Source organism: Morchella sextelata (genome assembly GCF_020137385.1).
Source record: "Morchella sextelata strain SCLS chromosome Unknown scls_22, whole genome shotgun sequence".
Lineage (NCBI taxonomy): Eukaryota > Fungi > Ascomycota > Pezizomycetes > Pezizales > Morchellaceae > Morchella > Morchella sextelata.
In genome coordinates, this window is record NW_025408637.1 from 1,393,084 (window position 1) to 1,412,591 (window position 19,508).

At 46.9% G+C, this 19,508-nt stretch overlaps 4 protein-coding genes across 4 annotated transcripts; 3 read left to right on the forward strand and 1 right to left on the reverse strand.

The window, feature by feature from the left end:
* Window positions 1-381: 381 nt before the first annotated feature.
* On the forward strand, window positions 382-7,158 carry H6S33_007236 (uncharacterized protein; the record flags this gene model as incomplete). Its single annotated transcript, XM_044838595.1, has 5 exons — window positions 382-2,860; window positions 2,930-4,639; window positions 4,994-5,361; window positions 5,443-6,786; window positions 6,847-7,158. 5 exons carry the CDS (start codon window positions 382-384, stop codon window positions 7,156-7,158), a joined length of 6,213 nt encoding a protein of 2,070 aa, XP_044689400.1.
* A 3,354-nt stretch (window positions 7,159-10,512) lies between these two features.
* On the reverse strand, window positions 10,513-12,969 carry H6S33_007237 (uncharacterized protein; the record flags this gene model as incomplete). The annotated part of the gene is made up of 13 exons (XM_044838596.1): window positions 10,513-10,725; window positions 10,780-11,111; window positions 11,170-11,357; window positions 11,410-11,586; window positions 11,642-11,647; window positions 11,710-11,767; window positions 11,827-11,939; window positions 11,999-12,060; window positions 12,140-12,290; window positions 12,363-12,457; window positions 12,522-12,567; window positions 12,664-12,742; window positions 12,801-12,969. 13 exons carry the CDS (start codon window positions 12,967-12,969, stop codon window positions 10,513-10,515), a joined length of 1,689 nt encoding a protein of 562 aa, XP_044689401.1.
* A 1,544-nt stretch (window positions 12,970-14,513) lies between these two features.
* On the forward strand, window positions 14,514-15,764 carry H6S33_007238 (uncharacterized protein; the record flags this gene model as incomplete). Its single annotated transcript, XM_044838597.1, has 3 exons — window positions 14,514-14,702; window positions 14,767-15,684; window positions 15,738-15,764. 3 exons carry the CDS (start codon window positions 14,514-14,516, stop codon window positions 15,762-15,764), a joined length of 1,134 nt encoding a protein of 377 aa, XP_044689402.1.
* A 1,705-nt stretch (window positions 15,765-17,469) lies between these two features.
* Window positions 17,470-18,636, forward strand: H6S33_007239 (uncharacterized protein; the record flags this gene model as incomplete). Its single annotated transcript, XM_044838599.1, has 1 exon — window positions 17,470-18,636. The coding sequence occupies one exon, from the start codon at window positions 17,470-17,472 to the stop codon at window positions 18,634-18,636; it is 1,167 nt and encodes a 388-aa protein (XP_044689403.1).
* Between the last annotated feature and the right edge of the window lie 872 nt (window positions 18,637-19,508).

Here is a 19,508-nt window from a genome sequence, read left to right on the forward strand (position 1 = left end):
AGGCAGAGAGAAGTGATTGTAAAAATATGGCATTGCGACATCGGTTATGTATGGTAATTACTCATGTATAAGGGATGACTCATAGTTGGAATAAGGAGGCTTAGCGCTAGGATTATGTAATCAGGGGATCACGTGGTACTAAGAACTATCTGTATATAAGGAGTAACAAACTCCCATCATTGTCGCTGGAACTCAGCGGCGCAATAGTATCTTCTTTGCACTATAAACATATTCCTCACAAAGGTCACGTGTTCAAACCCTCCTTAAGTCGTCTATTCTTCCACACTCCAATTCACAGGTTATGAGCCCGAGTTCTGCCAAATAGAATCCGCACTACACCATCGCCACCTCGCTTAACTCAACAACACTTCATACAACATCATGCCTTCAGAAGGAGAATCGTCATCCAAGGCTGCTGAGATCAAACCCTCAGAGACAACAGCTACCAGTAACATTCGTCTCAAGTTTGATGGACTCCCTAAATTACAAGGGCAATCCAACTACCAAACTTGGGCGAGTGCCTGGAGGATAACGTTCGACGCTGTAGACTGGTGGGAAGCGTTGAGTATCGAGAACCCTGACGAGAATGACACCGAACTCAGCAAAACCGAGATAAAGAAGGCTCGTAAACAAATGCACAGCCTTCTCATCTCTGCTGTATGCGAAGAAATACAACCAACAGTCGTCTCCGCTGAAAATGCATTCTACGCATGGAAGGCGCTCAAAGACCTCTACGATCGTGTCTCACCCAACACCACGATCACCCTCCTCAGCCGCGTCCTAGACACGAAGATGCAAGAAGGCGGATCACTGACCGAGCATCTCGCAACCTTCGATGCGAACTGGAATACTCTCAAGTCCAGATGCCAAAGCGCAGACCACAAACTCGCTCAGGCCCTCCTACCCCTCACCAAATCCAACGAAGCCATGGCGGCATTCCTCCTAAGTTCGCTACCCAAATCGATGAGCAACGTCGTCGACAACATCCAAACCAAACAGGATGTTACCTACGAAGACGTACGCCAACGACTACAGAACCTGGATGAGGTAGCCCCTCAAACAGGGAACAAGGTACTCCATACCAGGAGTACTACAAGCGACAAGGAATGCACCTGGTGCAAGAAAAGGGGTCAGCCTTACAAAGGCCACGAGTACACGGAGTGCAGAAAGCTCAAAGAACAGAACAAGAACAGGAAAGGAAGGAGAAAGGACAACTCGGCATCGGTTGTAGTAAATGACTCTACAACCACTATCTGTATGGTACGCCACGACATCTCCCAACCCCTTACTTGGATCCTTGATTCTGGAGCGACCTCTCACGTCACACCCTTCCAAGACCAACTCATCGACATCCGACCTCACACCGGCAACGTCCGAACAGCAGATGGAACCAACCACGCTGTCACCGGAATGGGAAGCGCTAGTTTCAGCTACCACCTTCCCGATGGAAGTAGATCTTCCATACTCCTCACCGATGTGCTGTTGGTCCCAACCTTGGGAAATGTGGGATTGATTTCAGAAACCGTGCTCGACAAAAAGGGATTTAGAACGGAGTCAGGAGGAGGAAGCAAGTTGGTTACAAAAGAAAAGAAAGGAATAATTTGGGGAAAATTGGAGAAGGGACTTTGGAATGTACAAGTAGTTAGCAATACAGTTCGTTTGACCACTTACGATGAATGGCATCAAGCGTTAGGCCACCCTGCGACACTAGAAAACTTGTATCACGACATTCAAAGACTGCCTCCCAAACCAGAAAGATTCCACTGCAGTCAATGTGCACTATCAAAAAGCGTACATAAGAAACCTGCACCAATTAGTACTAGATCCAAACGACCATTCGAACTAATCCACTCCGATCTATCTGGAAAGTTCAGTATACAGTCACAAGGGAAAGCTCAGTACTATATGTCCTTCATCGATGATTACACCCGCTTCGCATGGATATATCTTCTGAAACAGAAAGAAGACGCAAAGAAGGCCATCAAGGATTACGTTACAAGGATCGAGAAACAGTATAGCACAACAATACTGAAATTCAGAACGGATGGTGGTGGTGAATACATCAACAAGGACATAACGAACTACTTCGATTCACAAGGAATAGTTCATGAACAGACTCCCCCATACACTCCTGAATCTAATGGAGTTGCAGAACGATTCAACAGGACGGTAACCACAATGGTCAGGTGCATGATCATGGACCACCCTAAGTCGTTATGGGGAGAAGCATACGCAACAGCTGTCTACCTCAAAAACAGGCTACCTCACAGTACGCTTAAGGGAAAGACCCCCTTTGAAGCCCTGAAAGGAACCAAGCCAAGTATACAACACCTTCAACCATTCGGCAAAAAATGCCACGTCCACATCCCAGAAAACTCTAGGCCAGCAGGAAGCAAACTAGCACCCCGAGCGTATGAAGGAATCATAGTTGGATACTCAGACAGTGATAAAATATACCGTATCTGGATAGGAACTCAACATAGGGTAATTGAAAGTCGGGACGTCACATTCCCCCCTCCTGAATCAGGGGAAGGCTCAGTGGAACTCGACTTCATCCCCAGCCTGAAACCAGAAACGGCAAATGCACCATCAGACGACGGATACGAATCAGAAGACAGGTCTGATCCAGAACCCGAGTCAAATGCAATCGAAGAGAACCGTACAGAAATGCCAGGATTGTTCCCGGAATCACCGGAACTGGTTAGAAAACCACCACCGGCTACATCAGACAAGGGAAAACAACCTGCCGTACCTATGGGACAACCGCGAGACCCAAGAGACAACTGGGAGAAAATTCCAGCACCAGTCGTACCATTCAAAGGCTTCAAAGGAAAACCACTTGTGTCAACGACACCCAAAGGTACACCACCACAACCTCCAAAATGATCAGATCGAATACGCCAGCGAAAAAATAGAGAAATTGAAATAGAAGTACGAAGGAAGGAGTATGACGAGAAGGTTGTAGAACAACAGAAGTTACTTACAAGTTATATCGAAAATGTAAAAGAAAATGGCCCAGGAGACAAAGCCACTGAACAAGAATTAATCGATCAATACAAAGAAGACTTCAGACGTTATAGGGCTGAGTTAGACACGGAATATCAAGACGTATCCAAACTCCCCCCGAACTACCATATACACCTCGTAACAGAACCTTCCACCTTCAATCAAGCTATGCAGAGCGACGATCAACACCTATGGAAAAAGGCGATACAGACTGAGAAAGACGCTCTTGACAAAGCCCATACCTGGGATATTGTCAACAGACCATCCAACCGAGCAGTAGTCAAAGGAAAATGGGTATTCAAAGTGAAACACAACGCGGACGGAACAATCGAGCGGTACAAAGCAAGGTACGTTGCTAAAGGCTTCACCCAAGTACAGTACCAAGACTACGATGAGACCTTCGCCCCCGTTGCACGATATGATTCTCTACGGCTCCTACTGGCACTAGCTGCACACAACGGTTGGATACCACAACAAATGGACGTCAAGTCAGCCTTCCTGTATGGTGTACTCAAGGAGGAAATCTACATGGAACTGCCTGAAGGCTACAGGCAGGACAACAAGGTTTGTAAACTTCGAAAATGCATATACGGACTAAAGCAATCACCCCGAGAATGGTATGCTTGCCTAGCAGACTCCCTTCAACGGAAAGGATTCGTCCCAGCCAAATTCGACCCATGTGTCTTCATACATAAGAACCACCAACTATACATATCGGTGTATGTAGATGACATCATGATATTCGGACCCGACTCCCCATTCAGAAAAGAAATCAGACAACTACTCAAGGCAGATTTCGAATGTACGGATCTCGGTAACTCGAAGTTCATATTGGGAATAGAAATAACGGTAACCAACAACGGTATCACACTATCACAACGCGCATACATCAATAAGATCCTGGATAAATTTGGAATGAGTAACTGCAAACCAGTTGGTACACCACTCGAACCGAACCTTAACCTTCACAAAGGCGAACCGGAAGACCAAATCGAGAAACCAACTGAGTACCAATCCATAATAGGATCACTGATGTACGCGAGTATAGCTACCAGACCTGATATCACCCATGCCGTTACCGCTCTCTCCCAGTACTCCTCATGTCCAACCGAGGACCACCTACGAGCAGCCAAGCGAACTCTCCGTTACCTCAACGGAACCAAAGACTGGAACCTGTTCTACCCGAAGGGGAATACTAGAACACTCGACGGATTCTCAGACAGTTCCTACGCTTCAGACCTAGATGACAGAAAATCGTTTTCAGGATACGTGTTCAGACTAGGGAAGTCAGCCATCAGCTGGAGAAGCCGGAAGCAGAAATCAGTCGCAGTCTCAACAACAGAAGCCGAATATATGGCCCTGTCCCTCGCAGCTCGACAACTGGTATGGATTCGTAACGCCTTGCTCGAACTCCAGCAACAATACCAGTACTTCATACACGCCGACAACACAGGTTCTATCGAACTCTGTCGGAACCCACGCATCCACGACCGGTCCAAGCACATCGACGTTCACTACCACTACACACGTGAACAACTCGAAGCCGGAACCTTCGAAATCCTCTACGTCCCTACCGAAGATAATGTCGCGGACATAATGACCAAAGGACTACCAAAACCAGCTCACCAAAAATGTCAGAATTGATACGATGTGGCAAGTGAGGGGAAGTGTAAAAATATGGCATTGCGACATCGGTTATGTATGGTAATTACTCATGTATAAGGGATGACTCATAGTTGGAATAAGGAGGCTTAGCGCTAGGATTATGTAATCAGGGGATCACGTGGTACTAAGAACTATCTGTATATAAGGAGTAACAAACTCCCATCATTGTCGCTGGAACTCAGCGGCGCAATAGTATCTTCTTTGCACTATAAACATATTCCTCACAAAGGTCACGTGTTCAAACCCTCCTTAAGTCGTCTATTCTTCCACACTCCAATTCACAGTGATTGCCTCGTCCCTAGCACTCGAATTGTAAAGACAGTTTACAATTCAATTCCTGCTACGGCTATCACCAAGTATCAAGAATGGATCCCGGTGATCGTATTTTCAGTCATCAACCTCGAGTCAACATTGGTGTGGTACAAAGGTGCTCAGGATGTAAAGAGTTGGGGGCAAACAGCGTCGATCCTGGGTATTGCAGTAACATCGGGTTCATTCCTCTATGCACTGCACTTGCTGTTCAAGACAGAAAGCGTCGAAAAGCGGCAGCGGATTATTAGGGACTACAGTCATGGGACTGCCTTTCCACGTTTAGCTATCACGCCCTTAGTCAAATCCGACATGATTTCCTTCGCTGGGATATTACAGAGACTGCCAGCTAATCTTCTTTCTCGAAGCCCTTTTGGCAAGGTTCGCCTGCGGAGTCCCAACCACTGTCGTTTGAGTACCATCCCAGGGGCCTGGGAAAGGATCACATACTAATACCGACAGTGGCCTGGGAGAGATGCTGAGCAGCTGGGTATCATTTTAATCCAGACCTCAGTGTTAGGAGACATAAAACCAATCGGGGATCTGTTGGCCGAGGGCGCAAGCACTGCGACAAAGGACCGAAATGGAGAGAGAGCCTTACATATCGCCTGTAAACAAAGGAATGTCAATATTATCAAAAGCCTCATAGCTGGGGGCGCGGCGCTTGAGATAGAATCTAAGGAAGGGTGGACTGCACTTCATTTCGCCGTGTCCGGGGGTCCGGTCGAGGTTTTAAAGTGCTTTCTTGACCTCGACATTAACACCAGTCCACAAGCAAAGAATGGTCAGACACCATTGCATCTTGCAATTGAGGGCGGGAATCTCGAATTGTTGCGCGTGATGCTAGAAATGAAGCCGCATCTAGATCTGGGGGATAAGACTGGATTGGCCCCCCTTCACCTCGCGAGTGAGCTCCAGGATCCAGAACCTGCTTTGTTGTTACTCGCAACGGGTGCGAATCCCAATTTGAAAGACAAAAGAGGGTATTCACCACTGCATATAGCCATCCTATGTGGCATGAATGACTTGGTGGGGGGGATGCTGGATATGGGTGTAGATATCGAGTCGCAAACCAGTGACGGATGGACTCCGCTTATGCTGGCTAGTGATAATGCTGGTGAAGACACAATTTCCCTTTTACTGGAGAGAGGTGCGAATCCCAATTTGAAAGACAACAGAGGGTATACACCACTGCATCTAGCCACCCGTCGTGGCAAGAATGACTCTGTGAAGAGGATGCTGGATATTGGTGCAGATATCGAGTCGCAAACCAGCGACGGATTGAGTCCTCTCCTGCTGGGTAGTTATCTTGCTGGTGAAACGACAATTACCCTCTTAGTGGATAGAGGTGCGAATCCCAATTTGAAAGACAACAGAGGGTATGCACCACTGCATCTAGCCATCCGTCGTGGCATGAATGAGTTGGTGAAGAGGATGTTGGATATGGGTGCGAATCCCAATTTGAAAGACAAAAGAGGGTATGCACCACTGCATCTAGCCGCCCATCAGGGCCAGAGGGGCATGGTGAAGAACATGATGCGTATGGGTGCAAACCCCGGTGCACAGTGTATGCACGGATGGACCCCTCTTCACTATGCAATGACATGTGAGGATGAAGATCCCAAGCTGGTGAGCCTGCTACTAGCCATAAAAGGGGACCCGAACTGCAGAGAACAACATGGATTGACACCACTGCATGTAGCCTCTGTACTGTCCAGATTAGTACAAGCGAGGGCTTTGATTAGGGAACAACATGCGGAAGTCAATGCATCAGACAACTACGGATTAACTCCTCTTCATTACTCTGTTCACTGCGTGAACCATGAAACTACGCGCTGCTTGCTAAAGATGGGTGCAGATCCGTAGCGCAAGGGTATACACGGTTCTACACCGTTCCAAATCGTCTCGCGTGCTGGAAGGGAATTCTTAGAAAGGAAGATGCTGGTGATAAACATAGACCCAAATTCGCCTGACGAGGACGCGTCGTTAGAGATGGAAGGGGGTCTAAACTTTGAAGACCTCGACTTTAGATGTAGACACATCGAGTCGTGCGTGGATGAGATAGCAGAGTACGAACGATACTACAGGGCCCGGCCTAGTGAAGATGAGGGTGATGAGGATGAACTTAGTGAAGGTGGTTGGGATGGACCCAGTGAAGATGAAGATTATGCGGATTAAAGTATGCTTGAATTGGTGGATGAGGATCGGGGTGGGGATATGGATGAGGATGAGGATGTGCCTGTGTAGGATGAGTATGAGGACCGGGTATGAACGAGGACGAGGGTGAGGATGAGGTGATTGTGTTTAAATGATGGAGTGCCCGTGCAAGAAGTGCGCTCCAAGCACTGGGCAAAGAGAAGACGAAGAGAAAACAAAGAAGCAGAGGAGATGGAACAGGGTTGGATTGGGCCAACTTGAATGGAGCTTATATAAGTTGTCTTTAGCATCACCTTTGAACAGTCATCTTAAGACCGTTACGGCTCATTCACGAAGATAGTTCACTTGCGAAGTTTCGCAGGTGAACCAGTTCAGTCAGGAAGTATTGATTATTTCGTAGGATAACCTTAGGCTCTTAGAACTGATCTCCCTCCTCAGTGTATTGCGGGGATTATTCCCTGATCATGGTTACACAGCAAAGAAAACCCTTCAGACCCGGAAGGGCACTGTGGTACCCTGTATGAGTGCCTAGAAGCATGTGTAATGTGATAAGCGACAATTGGCATGAGGTTTTTTTACCTTATATTTTGCCGCTGACTTTGTGAATGGACTGAATTATTCCTGATAGAGCGGGGACGTTCCGATATATATCTTACTTCCTGGATGAACTAGTTCACTCATCGAACTTCGTGAATAACTCGGCTTCGTGAATCAGCCGTAAGAGGACAATAGGAGCTGTGATAAAGGAAAATTCGTTATGATCTTGTTTTTCTATAACTGTTATATTCTTATCATTAGGACACTATCATGGTGGTGAGAAGATGTTCTGGGAATAGAATGTCCGACATTTTCATAGCGTTAGGACTTCATACAGCACCACAACGACTGTCTTAATCTTCGACAGTCAGTGAGCTAGGGTAGGGTTTCTCGAAAGTATTAGTGACCACCAGCACCTCCGCCTCCCGCCAGCAATGCGGAAGCCCGCATCACAGCTCAGATGATAGGAGTTACTGTGAGCTGAGAGCTATAGGGAACGGAATCCCTGCCAACCTGCGCCCACCAACTCCGCCACCTTGCGCCCAACTCAGTCCGCCTACATACACCATAAGCTCGCGCCCAGACCACGATCGCGCCTACCACCAACACTACCTACCCACCGCCACGAGCACGCATCACCTGCACCTCCACCTTGCGCCCACCTCTACCCCCACCTTGACCACGTCCTCACGCCTCCACACCTCCACGCGCCCATTCTACACAATACCTCCTCACATTGCCGCCTCTACGCCTCTTGATTGACCTCCTTACAATGGCCTCCACGCCTCCAAGTGCTGATTTTACACTAGTGATAGGCATGAGACAAGACCTAGCGAGACTTTGTCTGGAGACTTTGAGCTCCGTGTCCCTCTGTGAAAATATATTGTTTATTTGAAACGATTCGTATATATTGGAGTTGCGTTCATTAGCGTAAGTATGTAAGGCCGGAGCTCTGTACGAATGTTCTTGACCTGTACCCGCACACAACACCACTTTCCATTTCTCCTTCTATTCGGTCTTTCAACCCGAGTCATTACTGTACTTGACGATCAATCATTTCTTTCCATCACGGAACCATTTCAGCAGTATTTGGCGGGGTGCCGCGTTGGGTCGGTGTTCCAAATCATAAAATAAATACAGACCGGAACGCTTGATTAATTGCTTCCTATCAATAAATATAGGCCCTATTTATCTAGTCTCGATAAACTCAGTCGCTTTCCCGGTTTCTTAGCCCTGCCTACAACCCTAACCCTAAAAACCCTGCGCCCGTGTAGTCTGGCACGAGACTAATATTTATCAAAAAAAAAAAAAAACGGACCCCGGACACTGCAACACCTGGCCGTACAGACGCCCGCCACAGTCATATTGACGTCCCTCTGGTATCTATCTGTCAAGGCACTGGTTATTAGACAGGGATCAACGGGGTTATCGAGAAGAAAAAAGCCTTCAGTTAGTAATTATTCAAATATTAGAACTAGTAGTGGCGGTCTGGTTTCGCGATTAGCCGTCTCTCTGGGAGTTAGAAGATGGGATGGAGAGCCGGATCTCCCATCTCTCAGCATCTTCACGCCAAGCCGATTAAGAGACCCCGGAACCCTCACCGCACAGGGTCTCATTTCTCATTTAAGCCCTTTCCGGCAGTTCCGATTGATGGAATACTTGATACGTCCTTTGAGTATGCGAGAGCTTTATCGCTTCCTTTGTAACAAGGTATTATACGTGCACAAATATATATTGTTGACTTATTTCGTACCCCTGTTCGCCGTGACATGGGTAACTAGAGATCCTGGTACAACGCTCCTCCCTGCCCTGCCCTGTTCGGTACATCCCTGTCGATCCACACATGCAGCCCGGTTGTCAATCTTGACGCAGGTACCCGCTGTTCTTGGCGCGGCTTAGAGCTCGAGCCTCATTACGGTTATGCGCGGGAGGTTGCATCGATTAGGGGCCCGTGACGAACTCGGGAGTTTCAAACTGAGTTACTAACAGACAGTTTTAAACTGGTTAAAAACTGGCTTGAGGACAGCTGGGTGTCATGGTTATGAACTAATCACTGGTGTAAACCGAATTTTTGTATGGGTTAGGGTAATTCGAGGTGTAAAATGGGATTAGAAAATGAAATTTGGGGTGGATTAGGGTAATCTTGGGGTAAATTTGGAGGTTAGTTCATCACATCTGACAGTTAAAAACTGCTGTTTATGACAGGCTGAGTTCGTGACGCTGTTTTTGTTGAGCTCTGAGTTCGTTACGGGGCACTAGCATCGATGAAACCAAAAGAAAAAAGAAAAGAAAAGACAAGACAAGAAATGGCACGGAGCAGGAAGCGCGGGATGCTAAGCGAGCTGTATAAGAGCGCTTGATATATGTAGCTAAACTTGTAACATACCTATGCGGTGCCGGGTATACTTACCCTACATTTCACTCTGTGCAACATGCAGCAATATGTAGTTTCTGATGTAGGTATTCTGCACCCTAGACGCTTACACCGCCACAAACACCGCCACCCATTGACCACCCGCACTACCGAAGTCGTTTTGAAAAGTAAGAAAGACCTAGGTCGAAATTCAAGGAATCAGACCTTGACCCACCAGTCCTACGGCACGACACAACACTGATAGTAGGCAATAGAAACTAAGCGCGGCTCTGTTCACGAAGCTCGTCACATGATGATGCGGCCATCCAGTTTAGTCATCCATCAGCTCGTCAATTTATTTTGCTATATATACAAATCATAATCCATTTCTCCAATAGCACTGCTACATAACAAAATCGTATACGACAGTCTCATCGGAGGTTAGATGAGTCAACTTTCCTCGGGAAAAATCTGGTTGTTGAGGGCTAGGAAATAGTATCGCCTCCTTTGGAAGACCTTGGAGCAGTTATCATCGGGTGCTTCTCGTGGTCGAATGTGTGGCCAAGAATATTCTTATCATCAGACTCGATAGGAACACGATTCCGATCGATGGGGGCGTAGGCCTCCATGAAGCTCTCTACTCCGACAGAAAGGCTCGTCGTATCGCCATCTGGAAGGTGGAACTCCGTTCCGTCCGCCTATATGTATCAGTTAGGGACGTTACTATTTTGCATCCAACTTCTCCGACTTACTTTGCGTATCCTCCAGTCTAACCTTTCCGTCAGCCAACGCGACACCGGCTCTTTATCATGAAGCTGGGTTCCATCACGTAACGAATGATGCATCCTATCCGTCAAATATATCGAGCCATGCATCAGGTGTGCCTCGTGATCTTGGCAATTTTTGCAGCTCTCAAGAGGGGCCTTTAAACTATTGAACGACCCAACAGTGTTCGGGTGGGTACCCCACTCCCCGGGATTGTCGCTTGATTGGCCGAGGAAGAAAAAAATAGTAAAGTTGCTATCGAGGAGGTTCTTCTTAACCCTGATCACCACCCGCCATTCGCGCCGAAAGGTGGCCTCGTCTACAACACAGTATCGGTTAGTCAGCCATGCGACCAACATGGGGCAGGGTGGCAATACCTGGGAAACCTGAACGATATCCGGGAAGATCTACCAGATCCTCTCTTTTCGTTGCCCCGGGGGGGTATTCGCCAGTAGATTTAGGCGGGGGTGCATAGCGCTTGATGGCGTCCTGCACAGCTTTCAGTCGTTGATCCGGCGTCCAATCGACTAATGTTTCAGGGTATTGGAATCCGAATTGCCATGTACTTTCGGGGTTAGCTCTTGGCAACTATTCTTACGGTTTCAGTGTATACACACGTTGGAAAAAAGTCCTCAGACCGTTGGACCATACGGCTTGTCCACGGGCCAGTCGGCGGTGCGCGGTTGAAGGGGCGGAGGTGCAAGTTGAGAGTGTCGGTACCCCAATTGTCGCTGTACAATACATCAGGGTTGATCGTCTGCCACATTACATAGTAGTAGTCTATAGCAACATGACTAGAAGTCGCATCGTTAGCGATAATGTCATAGCAAATGCTCGGGTAATGCATACACAACCCTAACCAACCCACGTTAGCAACCCTCTCCAAGCACCACTGTCGTATCTGAGATTGTACTTACCAGAATATCGGATCAAATGCAGTAACCATAGGGTCCTGCATTATGGCACTTATTGCGTCTAAGAGCACATTAACAACCCAACCCAAGAAATACACCGGAAATGAAGGAAGAACCTACTGTGAACGTTGTTATGTGGTTGCTCTATTGAGCTTGCCCCACCAGATATTGTGTTGCTGAAGTCATTATATTCTTTATTCTGAGTGATCGCGTGGTAGACAAGGGAGCGAAGGCTAAGTACACACTATTAGCCAATAACAACGTAGAGATGCCAAGCCTAGTTTCTGCTCACTTGGAATTGATCATATTCTTCTCTACCTCGTCATCCGGGAAACGCGTGGTCTCATTTATGAACTATCAACCAGATCTTGTCAGTTACTGGGTGACTATGCTTTCAAGGGAACTCGGGTCCTCTGGAGCAGGGGAGGTGTACAGGATCCCTAGAATCACCCGTAGACTTATATGAGTACAGAGGGTTGGGTATGCTGGTTGGGTTCACGGGGTCATTCTCCGGAATAATGACGAGAGCGTCTGGCTTAACCATGGAGGCAGGCAAAGCTGGTTTACATGCCCAATCCCAGATTCTGCATATGTCAATCCCACATATTTTCCGCATAGGTCAACGAGCTGAACCGAAAGGTGTGCTATTGGCTTACGGGACTCTGATTTTCTTTGCTTCCTCCGTGTATTGGTCCTGCAAGGCAGGAGGTGCACCCGCCGCCAACTCGAGGGCTATTTCAACAATGCGTTGCTAAAAAATACTAGTTTAGCACCAACGCCCAACCCCATACGCCAATGCGCCGGATGATACCTACCTCAATTAGAAGAAGGTAGGCGCGGTGCCAGGTGAGAAACCGTGTACTATTTACAGAAGCCAGTACACAGCTTAGTCAGAATCTAACATTGCACACAGGACAAGCTAGATCATATGAAAATCCGAAAGACGGGGAAGCTTACTTTCCATGCGAGCAATACATTGTCTTCCCAGGCTGTGCTTCAAGTTCCGGCCATGTGACCAGTGGCCAACCATGAATACCTTACCATCGTCAGAGTTGTTTTTGTAAAAGTAGGATCAATGAAAGATGAGTTGATACCGGCGATTCTGTAATAGCCGATAGCCTCTTCCGGAGGCGCGAGCTGAAGCTTTGCGAGAGAGCGCAAAAAAAGACTCCACTGGATTGTATATTCAGGGTTTGTGCTGAAGTCATCAATATCGAGTCGGGTATCAGGATCTCCCGTGCCTTCGATGGCATAGTCCTCCATATTGAATGTGGGGTTTTAGGATAGGATTTTGGGGTAGTTTTAATGAGATGCGATGAACTGTAATATCTTGAGTGATGGGACGTCTTTGGTCTCTTTTAAACTGATCAATATGTGACAACTACCTCGTGGTATTCTCAAATAGGTCAGTAGTTATCCTCCCCCAGTTTCGAAACTAGCTGGCACATATGCAGCCCTTTCAAGTAGGAAGGTTTACAGACTACCACCGATGTATGATGCTCAAAATGGAACAGCCAGTGGTAAAAAGCTATCAGGGACCCCGCCGCTAATGTGTAAGAAATGCGAGACAGTAAGACCTAGCAAGTATGAAGGGCATGGATCTCTACAGCAAAGCCAATCCGCAAACGAGGAAGCACTATTAACGAGTTTAATCCTCGGCCATCAAAGACTAACAGGTGGAGGATGTTGGATATAGGTAATTCTATACTGAACCCAAGAAAGCCAACACTTGGAAGAGGGAAAAACGAATTGTTACAACTCGTCGTCATGATTGGCGACGGGCTGCATACAAAGTAGAACCTGATGGTGTAACCCTCTCTCCAAAGATAGGCTATGTCGAGTCGTTCTGTAAGACATTGAAACGCCCATTACGGAGGCCAAGAGCAGACCATAAACCTTTGAGACAATGCTGACACCCCTTTGTTGGTCGCCAATATGTAAGAAAACCAATGAAGGAAAGGATCGGTCTGTGGCTTCACTGTGAGACAGGCCGGTGCAATACCATGTGGGGTAGGGCAACCTTTATTCTGTTCCCGCCATAGAAACAGGGTGGAGTTGCAATGCATCGGTTAGGCGGACTATCTCATCACGGGACAATCTAGAACCAATTTTCGGATATGATCCAACTAGAATACCTACCTGCAATAGGTAACCCATCCGGCTCCAACAGGCCTGTCCTGCCCCCGCCACCAGGTGTTGCTTTTCTTGAACCGAAAACTTAGTAGCAAGGCGCATTTTCGCAATATAGCGCTGCCTCCTATAGTACTCTCTATATGTGACCTAGCTTCCCGTCGAAACCAGCGTCTCAGTGAGCTAAAAATGAAGGGAATTGGGCACAAACTGATGAAGCTACAGGAGTTTGAAGTTCAGACGTCAAATTCGTCGATTTGACCACCGGGCTGGATGCTGGAGGTCACAGCGCAACGAGCACAAGCCAAGCCACGAAAGAAGACTCTTTGCACAAAGACCTATCATAATATATTTTACACCGCAGAGGCAACCGATTACAGCTGAAACGTTGCGGGGTACATAGGTCTAGATCTGAGTGACTCGCTACCAGCTGAACCACTCTCGGCGAACGGGATAAATCCTTGAACCTCACGGGATTGGCAGAAGGACATGAACCGCGAATTACTTATCCGGCCTGTGGAGACTGGAGAGTTTTCGCTGTACTATCCCATGGACGGATGAAATTATCAAAGTTGCGACCTGGACCGTGCGCATAGCCAAGCTGTCTCAGAAGATGTCTCAGTTAGACCTCAGCTCACTGGCAACTTCCAACTTGAAGGGACGAGATAATGATGAACATGGCACCAAATACTGGCATTCCGAGTCGGCACCCGTTAGGAGAATTGCAACAACCTCCAATTCGACCAAGGAGGTGTCGCCCAGAGAAAAGTAGTGGTATCACTTCACCAGCAGACCCCTTGAGGCCGTACACGCCAATGCATAGGAATCCTCATGAGGCCGAGATACTATTGCCAGAGGAGCTAGAGGTATGTCCTGGATCTAATACTTATTACTACTAGTAGTTCTGACTAGGAGCGCACTAAACTTTAGAATGTGAAACTCGCACCTTTGGATATTTTTGAATTCTTTTGGACACCAGAAATACTCCACTCACTATCGGAAAATACCAATGCCTACTACGCTGTGCAGAGGAAGTCTCGTGCCTGTCGCAAATGGAAGCCTACCACAGCCCAAGAAATTGGTGTGTTCTTAGGGCTTTTGATCGCCATGGGTGTAAACAGATGCAAATCACCTAATGACTTGTGGAGAAAAACATCCGGTATCCGGATCTATGTCCCAGTTTGGAAAAGACCAGTCTCCAAAGCAATGGGCAACAACCGTTTTTTTCAAATTAAGCGGTATTTTCATGTATCTCCGCCTTCTAGTGTGATTGGGCCAGATAATTGGTGGGAGAAGCTTGAGCCTTTGAGTAGTAAGATGCGTGAAAGCTGCAAGAGATACTACCTACCATCCACATCAGTAACAGTTGACGAGATGATGATAAGGTTTGGGGGAAGAAGTAAGCATACTGTTCGTATGCCTAATAAGCCAATCACAGAGGGATACAAAGTGTGTGCGATTTGCGACCATGGATACACAATCAATTGGCGGTTTCACTCCAGGGTTAAGGGTATTGGTGAACTGTCTTCTGCCTACCGGGATTCGGTTGGTATCTCTGCACCGACTACAGCTGTCGTCTATCAACTAGCTGAATCATCGCTACCCTATCGAGAATACGACTTTGTCATCTATATGGATAATCTCTTTAGTACTGTTGCCCTTTTCAGCAAGCTCAGGAGTATCGGAATAGGTGCATGTGGTACAGCACGCCTACAAGCAGGCCGCTTCCCGCTTGAATACAACAACAACGCAAAAGATATTCCCTGGAATACGGTGGTTGGTGGTGCAGTATCAGATAGTAACGGACTTGCCAGTGTACTGGCAATGCAATGGCAGGACAACAATCATGTGCACGCACTCTCCACCATACATACTTTAGACGAGAAAGTTACACGGTCTAGAAAGCGGCCACGCTTAACCAGTACTAGTGGTCCCTTGATCCGACAGGCATTCAGGGATAACCACAAAATGAATATTCCAATTCCTGCACTTATCGAGGACTACAATTATCCTAAGGGTGGTGTTGATATAGCTGATCAGTTGCGCAGTTATTTTTTTACACAGCTGATTGCAAGATGCAATTGGTTACCATATTTCTTTTGGTTACTGGATACAATGGTTGTCAATGTCTTTCTCCTCTACTCACTCAATCAAGCCGTACCTCGACCCAAAATCACACATAAAGATTTCCGGCTTTGACTTGCTGGTCAGCTTCTTCAAAAGTACGGACCAGAAGAGATAAAAACACGCCGCTGGTACAAAAGAAAAACAGCAAGAGTCACGTACAGCAAAATTTATGGAGTTTTGGATTTACCACCACCTGTTGACCGGCCTCTACAAGAACATGTACAGGTAGGTAACACATCTAATATTTTTCTAATTGCTACTACTACTCGCCATCTCACAGTGTTTCTGGCATACTAGGTACGCATGGAAAAAAGAAGAGAATGCGAGTACTGCCGGCTGAAGTTGAGGAGAGAAAGACAGAAAAGAAAAAGGGCCCCTACATCATATTTTTCCTGTGTACTTTGCAAGTTTGTCCTGTGCCTTGCCTGTTTTGTAAAATATCACCGTGACGACCTGATTCATTGACAACTCCGAGTCAGTGCCTATTGCACCACTTCCTACTGCACCACTCGACAGATCAACTATAAGTAATTTGCAACCATTATCGGTTGCCAGGGTGAACCAAAAGTGATTTGCAATCATTATCGGTTGACAGGGTGAACCAAAAATGATTTGCAATACACCATCGGTTGACAGGGTGAACCAAAAATGATTTGCAACCATTATCCGAGTCGGTTGCCAGTTGAACTAAGCCACCGGCCCCCCCTATCAGACCAAATATGATATCACATGACCTCTCAAAAAGGAAATCATCAGCGCCAAGTGGGTGCACGGTCCAGGTCGCAACTTTGATAATTTCATCCGTCCATGGGATACCTGGCAAACGTTACATGAGGATGAGATTGGTGGAAGGTTGAGTATGGGTTTTTTGTCCTTTAATACTGAGTTTCTTCCAACGAGTAATAGGATAGATGGATGGTTACTATTACGCATGGCGCCCGCGATAGTATTGTTATAAAACATTCTTAAGCTACAAATCTTCAGCTACACCTGACGCGCTAGCTCGCGATTGCGGGGGTGAACCACACACCATCGCTATGGTCTACAACGTTAATCTTTTTTCGTAATTCCGTGCGTAATGAGCCCTGCTTGTCTAGCCATAGGCTCTTCACGTGAAACCAAACGGGAATATGGACGCTGTAATCGAGCCCAATGTAGATATGCCCGCAGGGTGGATTGTGCCTCCTCTTGAAATAGTACGCTCAGCACATTTCATAGTATTGGAGGATTCTCATTTTGTCATTATGAGTCATGGGTTTTATGACTCATTCTTCTCTTGGTATTTATTAGTCATGATACGGTTATGATTCATTATGTTCTGTGTTACCTTTCTTTAGTATAAATATGGGGTATTCCCCCCTTTCTTGTTAGAAAATATAACGCTCAATTACTACGCTTCTCTACATACATTTTCTCTAGGTTATGAGCCCGGAGACCATCTACGCTTAAAATACTCCAAACCATTTTTCACTATAAAAAAGTACACTCTATCATTTCACTTCAAACATGTCGAACAACAGCGTAAAAATTCCCGCTTTACCATGCAAGCTGTCTGGCCAAGGCCATTACACTGTTTGGAGGGACCTCGCTTGTCGAATGTTAAAAGTTTATGATTTGTGGAATCTAGTCAATGGTACGAGTAAGCGTCCTGCGTTCACCACTACGGTTACAGCGGCACCACCTGCAGAACAACCTGCAGAAGGTGCAGCAGCAGCAACACCAGCAGAAGAGGACGAAGAAGAAACCACAGACAATGCTGAAGAAATCAGCGAATGGGACAAGAAAGACAACCTTGCCGTCGTCTTCCTTCAATCCAATATCGAATTTGAAGTCATTCTCACGCTCACTCCGGCCGATACCGCCCACTACCTCTGGACTCAACTCGAGGACAGATTTGATCGGAAAACTGTGTCTTCCCTCCACTCGCTTCTTGCCAACGTTGTAACCCTACAGTATACGCCTGACAAAGGCATCAAGGAACATCTACCCCAGTTCAACACTCTCTGGTCATCTCTCCTCACTAGAACTAGTAACTCTACGGACAAAACCAAAGACCCACTCGGTTACCACCTCCACCAACTCGCATCAGTCTCAGAAGCGAAGGCATCCTTCCTACTCCTCTCACTCAGGCACGAATCCCTCGAATCAGTCGTTGACAACCTGCAAACCAAGCCCAACGTCACCTTCGATGACTTCTATGAAAAGCTGTTGGATCTGGACTCACGGCGCAACAACGATGGACAAGCGACCGGAGAAGCCTACAATATCAGGCGAGGAAACCCAGGACATGGAAACAACAAAGTCGGTGAGGCACGGAACAACAAAAAGGACAAAAAGGATCTCACATGCACATGGTGCACCAAGAACGGCGAATTTGCAAAAGGCCACACGCACAAAGACTGCCGGAAACTCAAAGCTTTCAGAGACAAAGAGAAGTCCGCTGCATCTGGCAACCTCAACGTCGCGTCCGGTACTGCATTTCACACAAAATTAGACCTCTCTTGGATTCCTGATCTTTCTGGCCTCCCCGCACTCGAAGAAGCTGATGTATTTACTATGCCGGTTTCCTTCGACTTCACCACTTTCTCAGATACCTCGGATGTAACAATGGAAGATTACTTTGGCTTCGTTGCAGGACCTTCCTGTTATAGGAAACACGAACACTGCTCCTGAGTCAAGGAACAAGGATAATACGAGTGATGGGTTGTGATGCGAGTACGGTCGGGTAACAAGGGAACAAGCATAGAAAGGTACCGAGGGGTGTGGGGGCACCGGGTGCAACCACACTAGTATTAGGCTGTTGTGAGGGCACGCTTACTATTGGGTGTCTCACCCGGAACGGAATAGAAGCGGGGCTTATGGCTGCAGGCCATTCTACTTAGGGAAGTAGCTCTAGGACAATAGCATGATACAGCTCGGTTACTGGCAATTGCGGGGTTTATGGTTACGTGTCGGAATTAGAATGGAGGAGCGGAACTATGCGGGGGCGCTTTTCTATTGGGGTTATCTTCGGGTTGATTGTCTTATTCTATTATCGTTATCTCATTAGTATTAGAAAGCGGGCCTTGGCATAGGTTCCAACATGTATAAATAGGGAGGGTTCTGCCTCGTCTTAGTGGCATCATCAGTCACTCAGCGAGCGGAATCCGGTTTACAATATTACAAGTTTAAAAGCTACAGAACTATCGCTTAGCATTGGCATTTCCCCAAACACTATATTGTGCCTTATCCACTACGCTATTATTTTATCGATCGCATATTATCAACGTCCCGATAAGACAACTACTTGCTTAGACCAATACTTGAGAGTATTTTGTTTGTGGCGGATAGTCACCGTGCGCTCAAGTAAAAGAATAAGAAAGTAGTCTATTAGAAGGACTCTTTGATACCGTATGCATCCCCGAGTAGCAACAGCAGCTATCAACAACTTTACTTGCACCACCTCTTTTGTCGTTCGCAGAGGCAGTGCCGAACACCTCTATTGCGGATACCTTGAGTACGCCGGGTTTTTTGCCGAAGCAGGTACTACTTGCACGTTCGAAGAA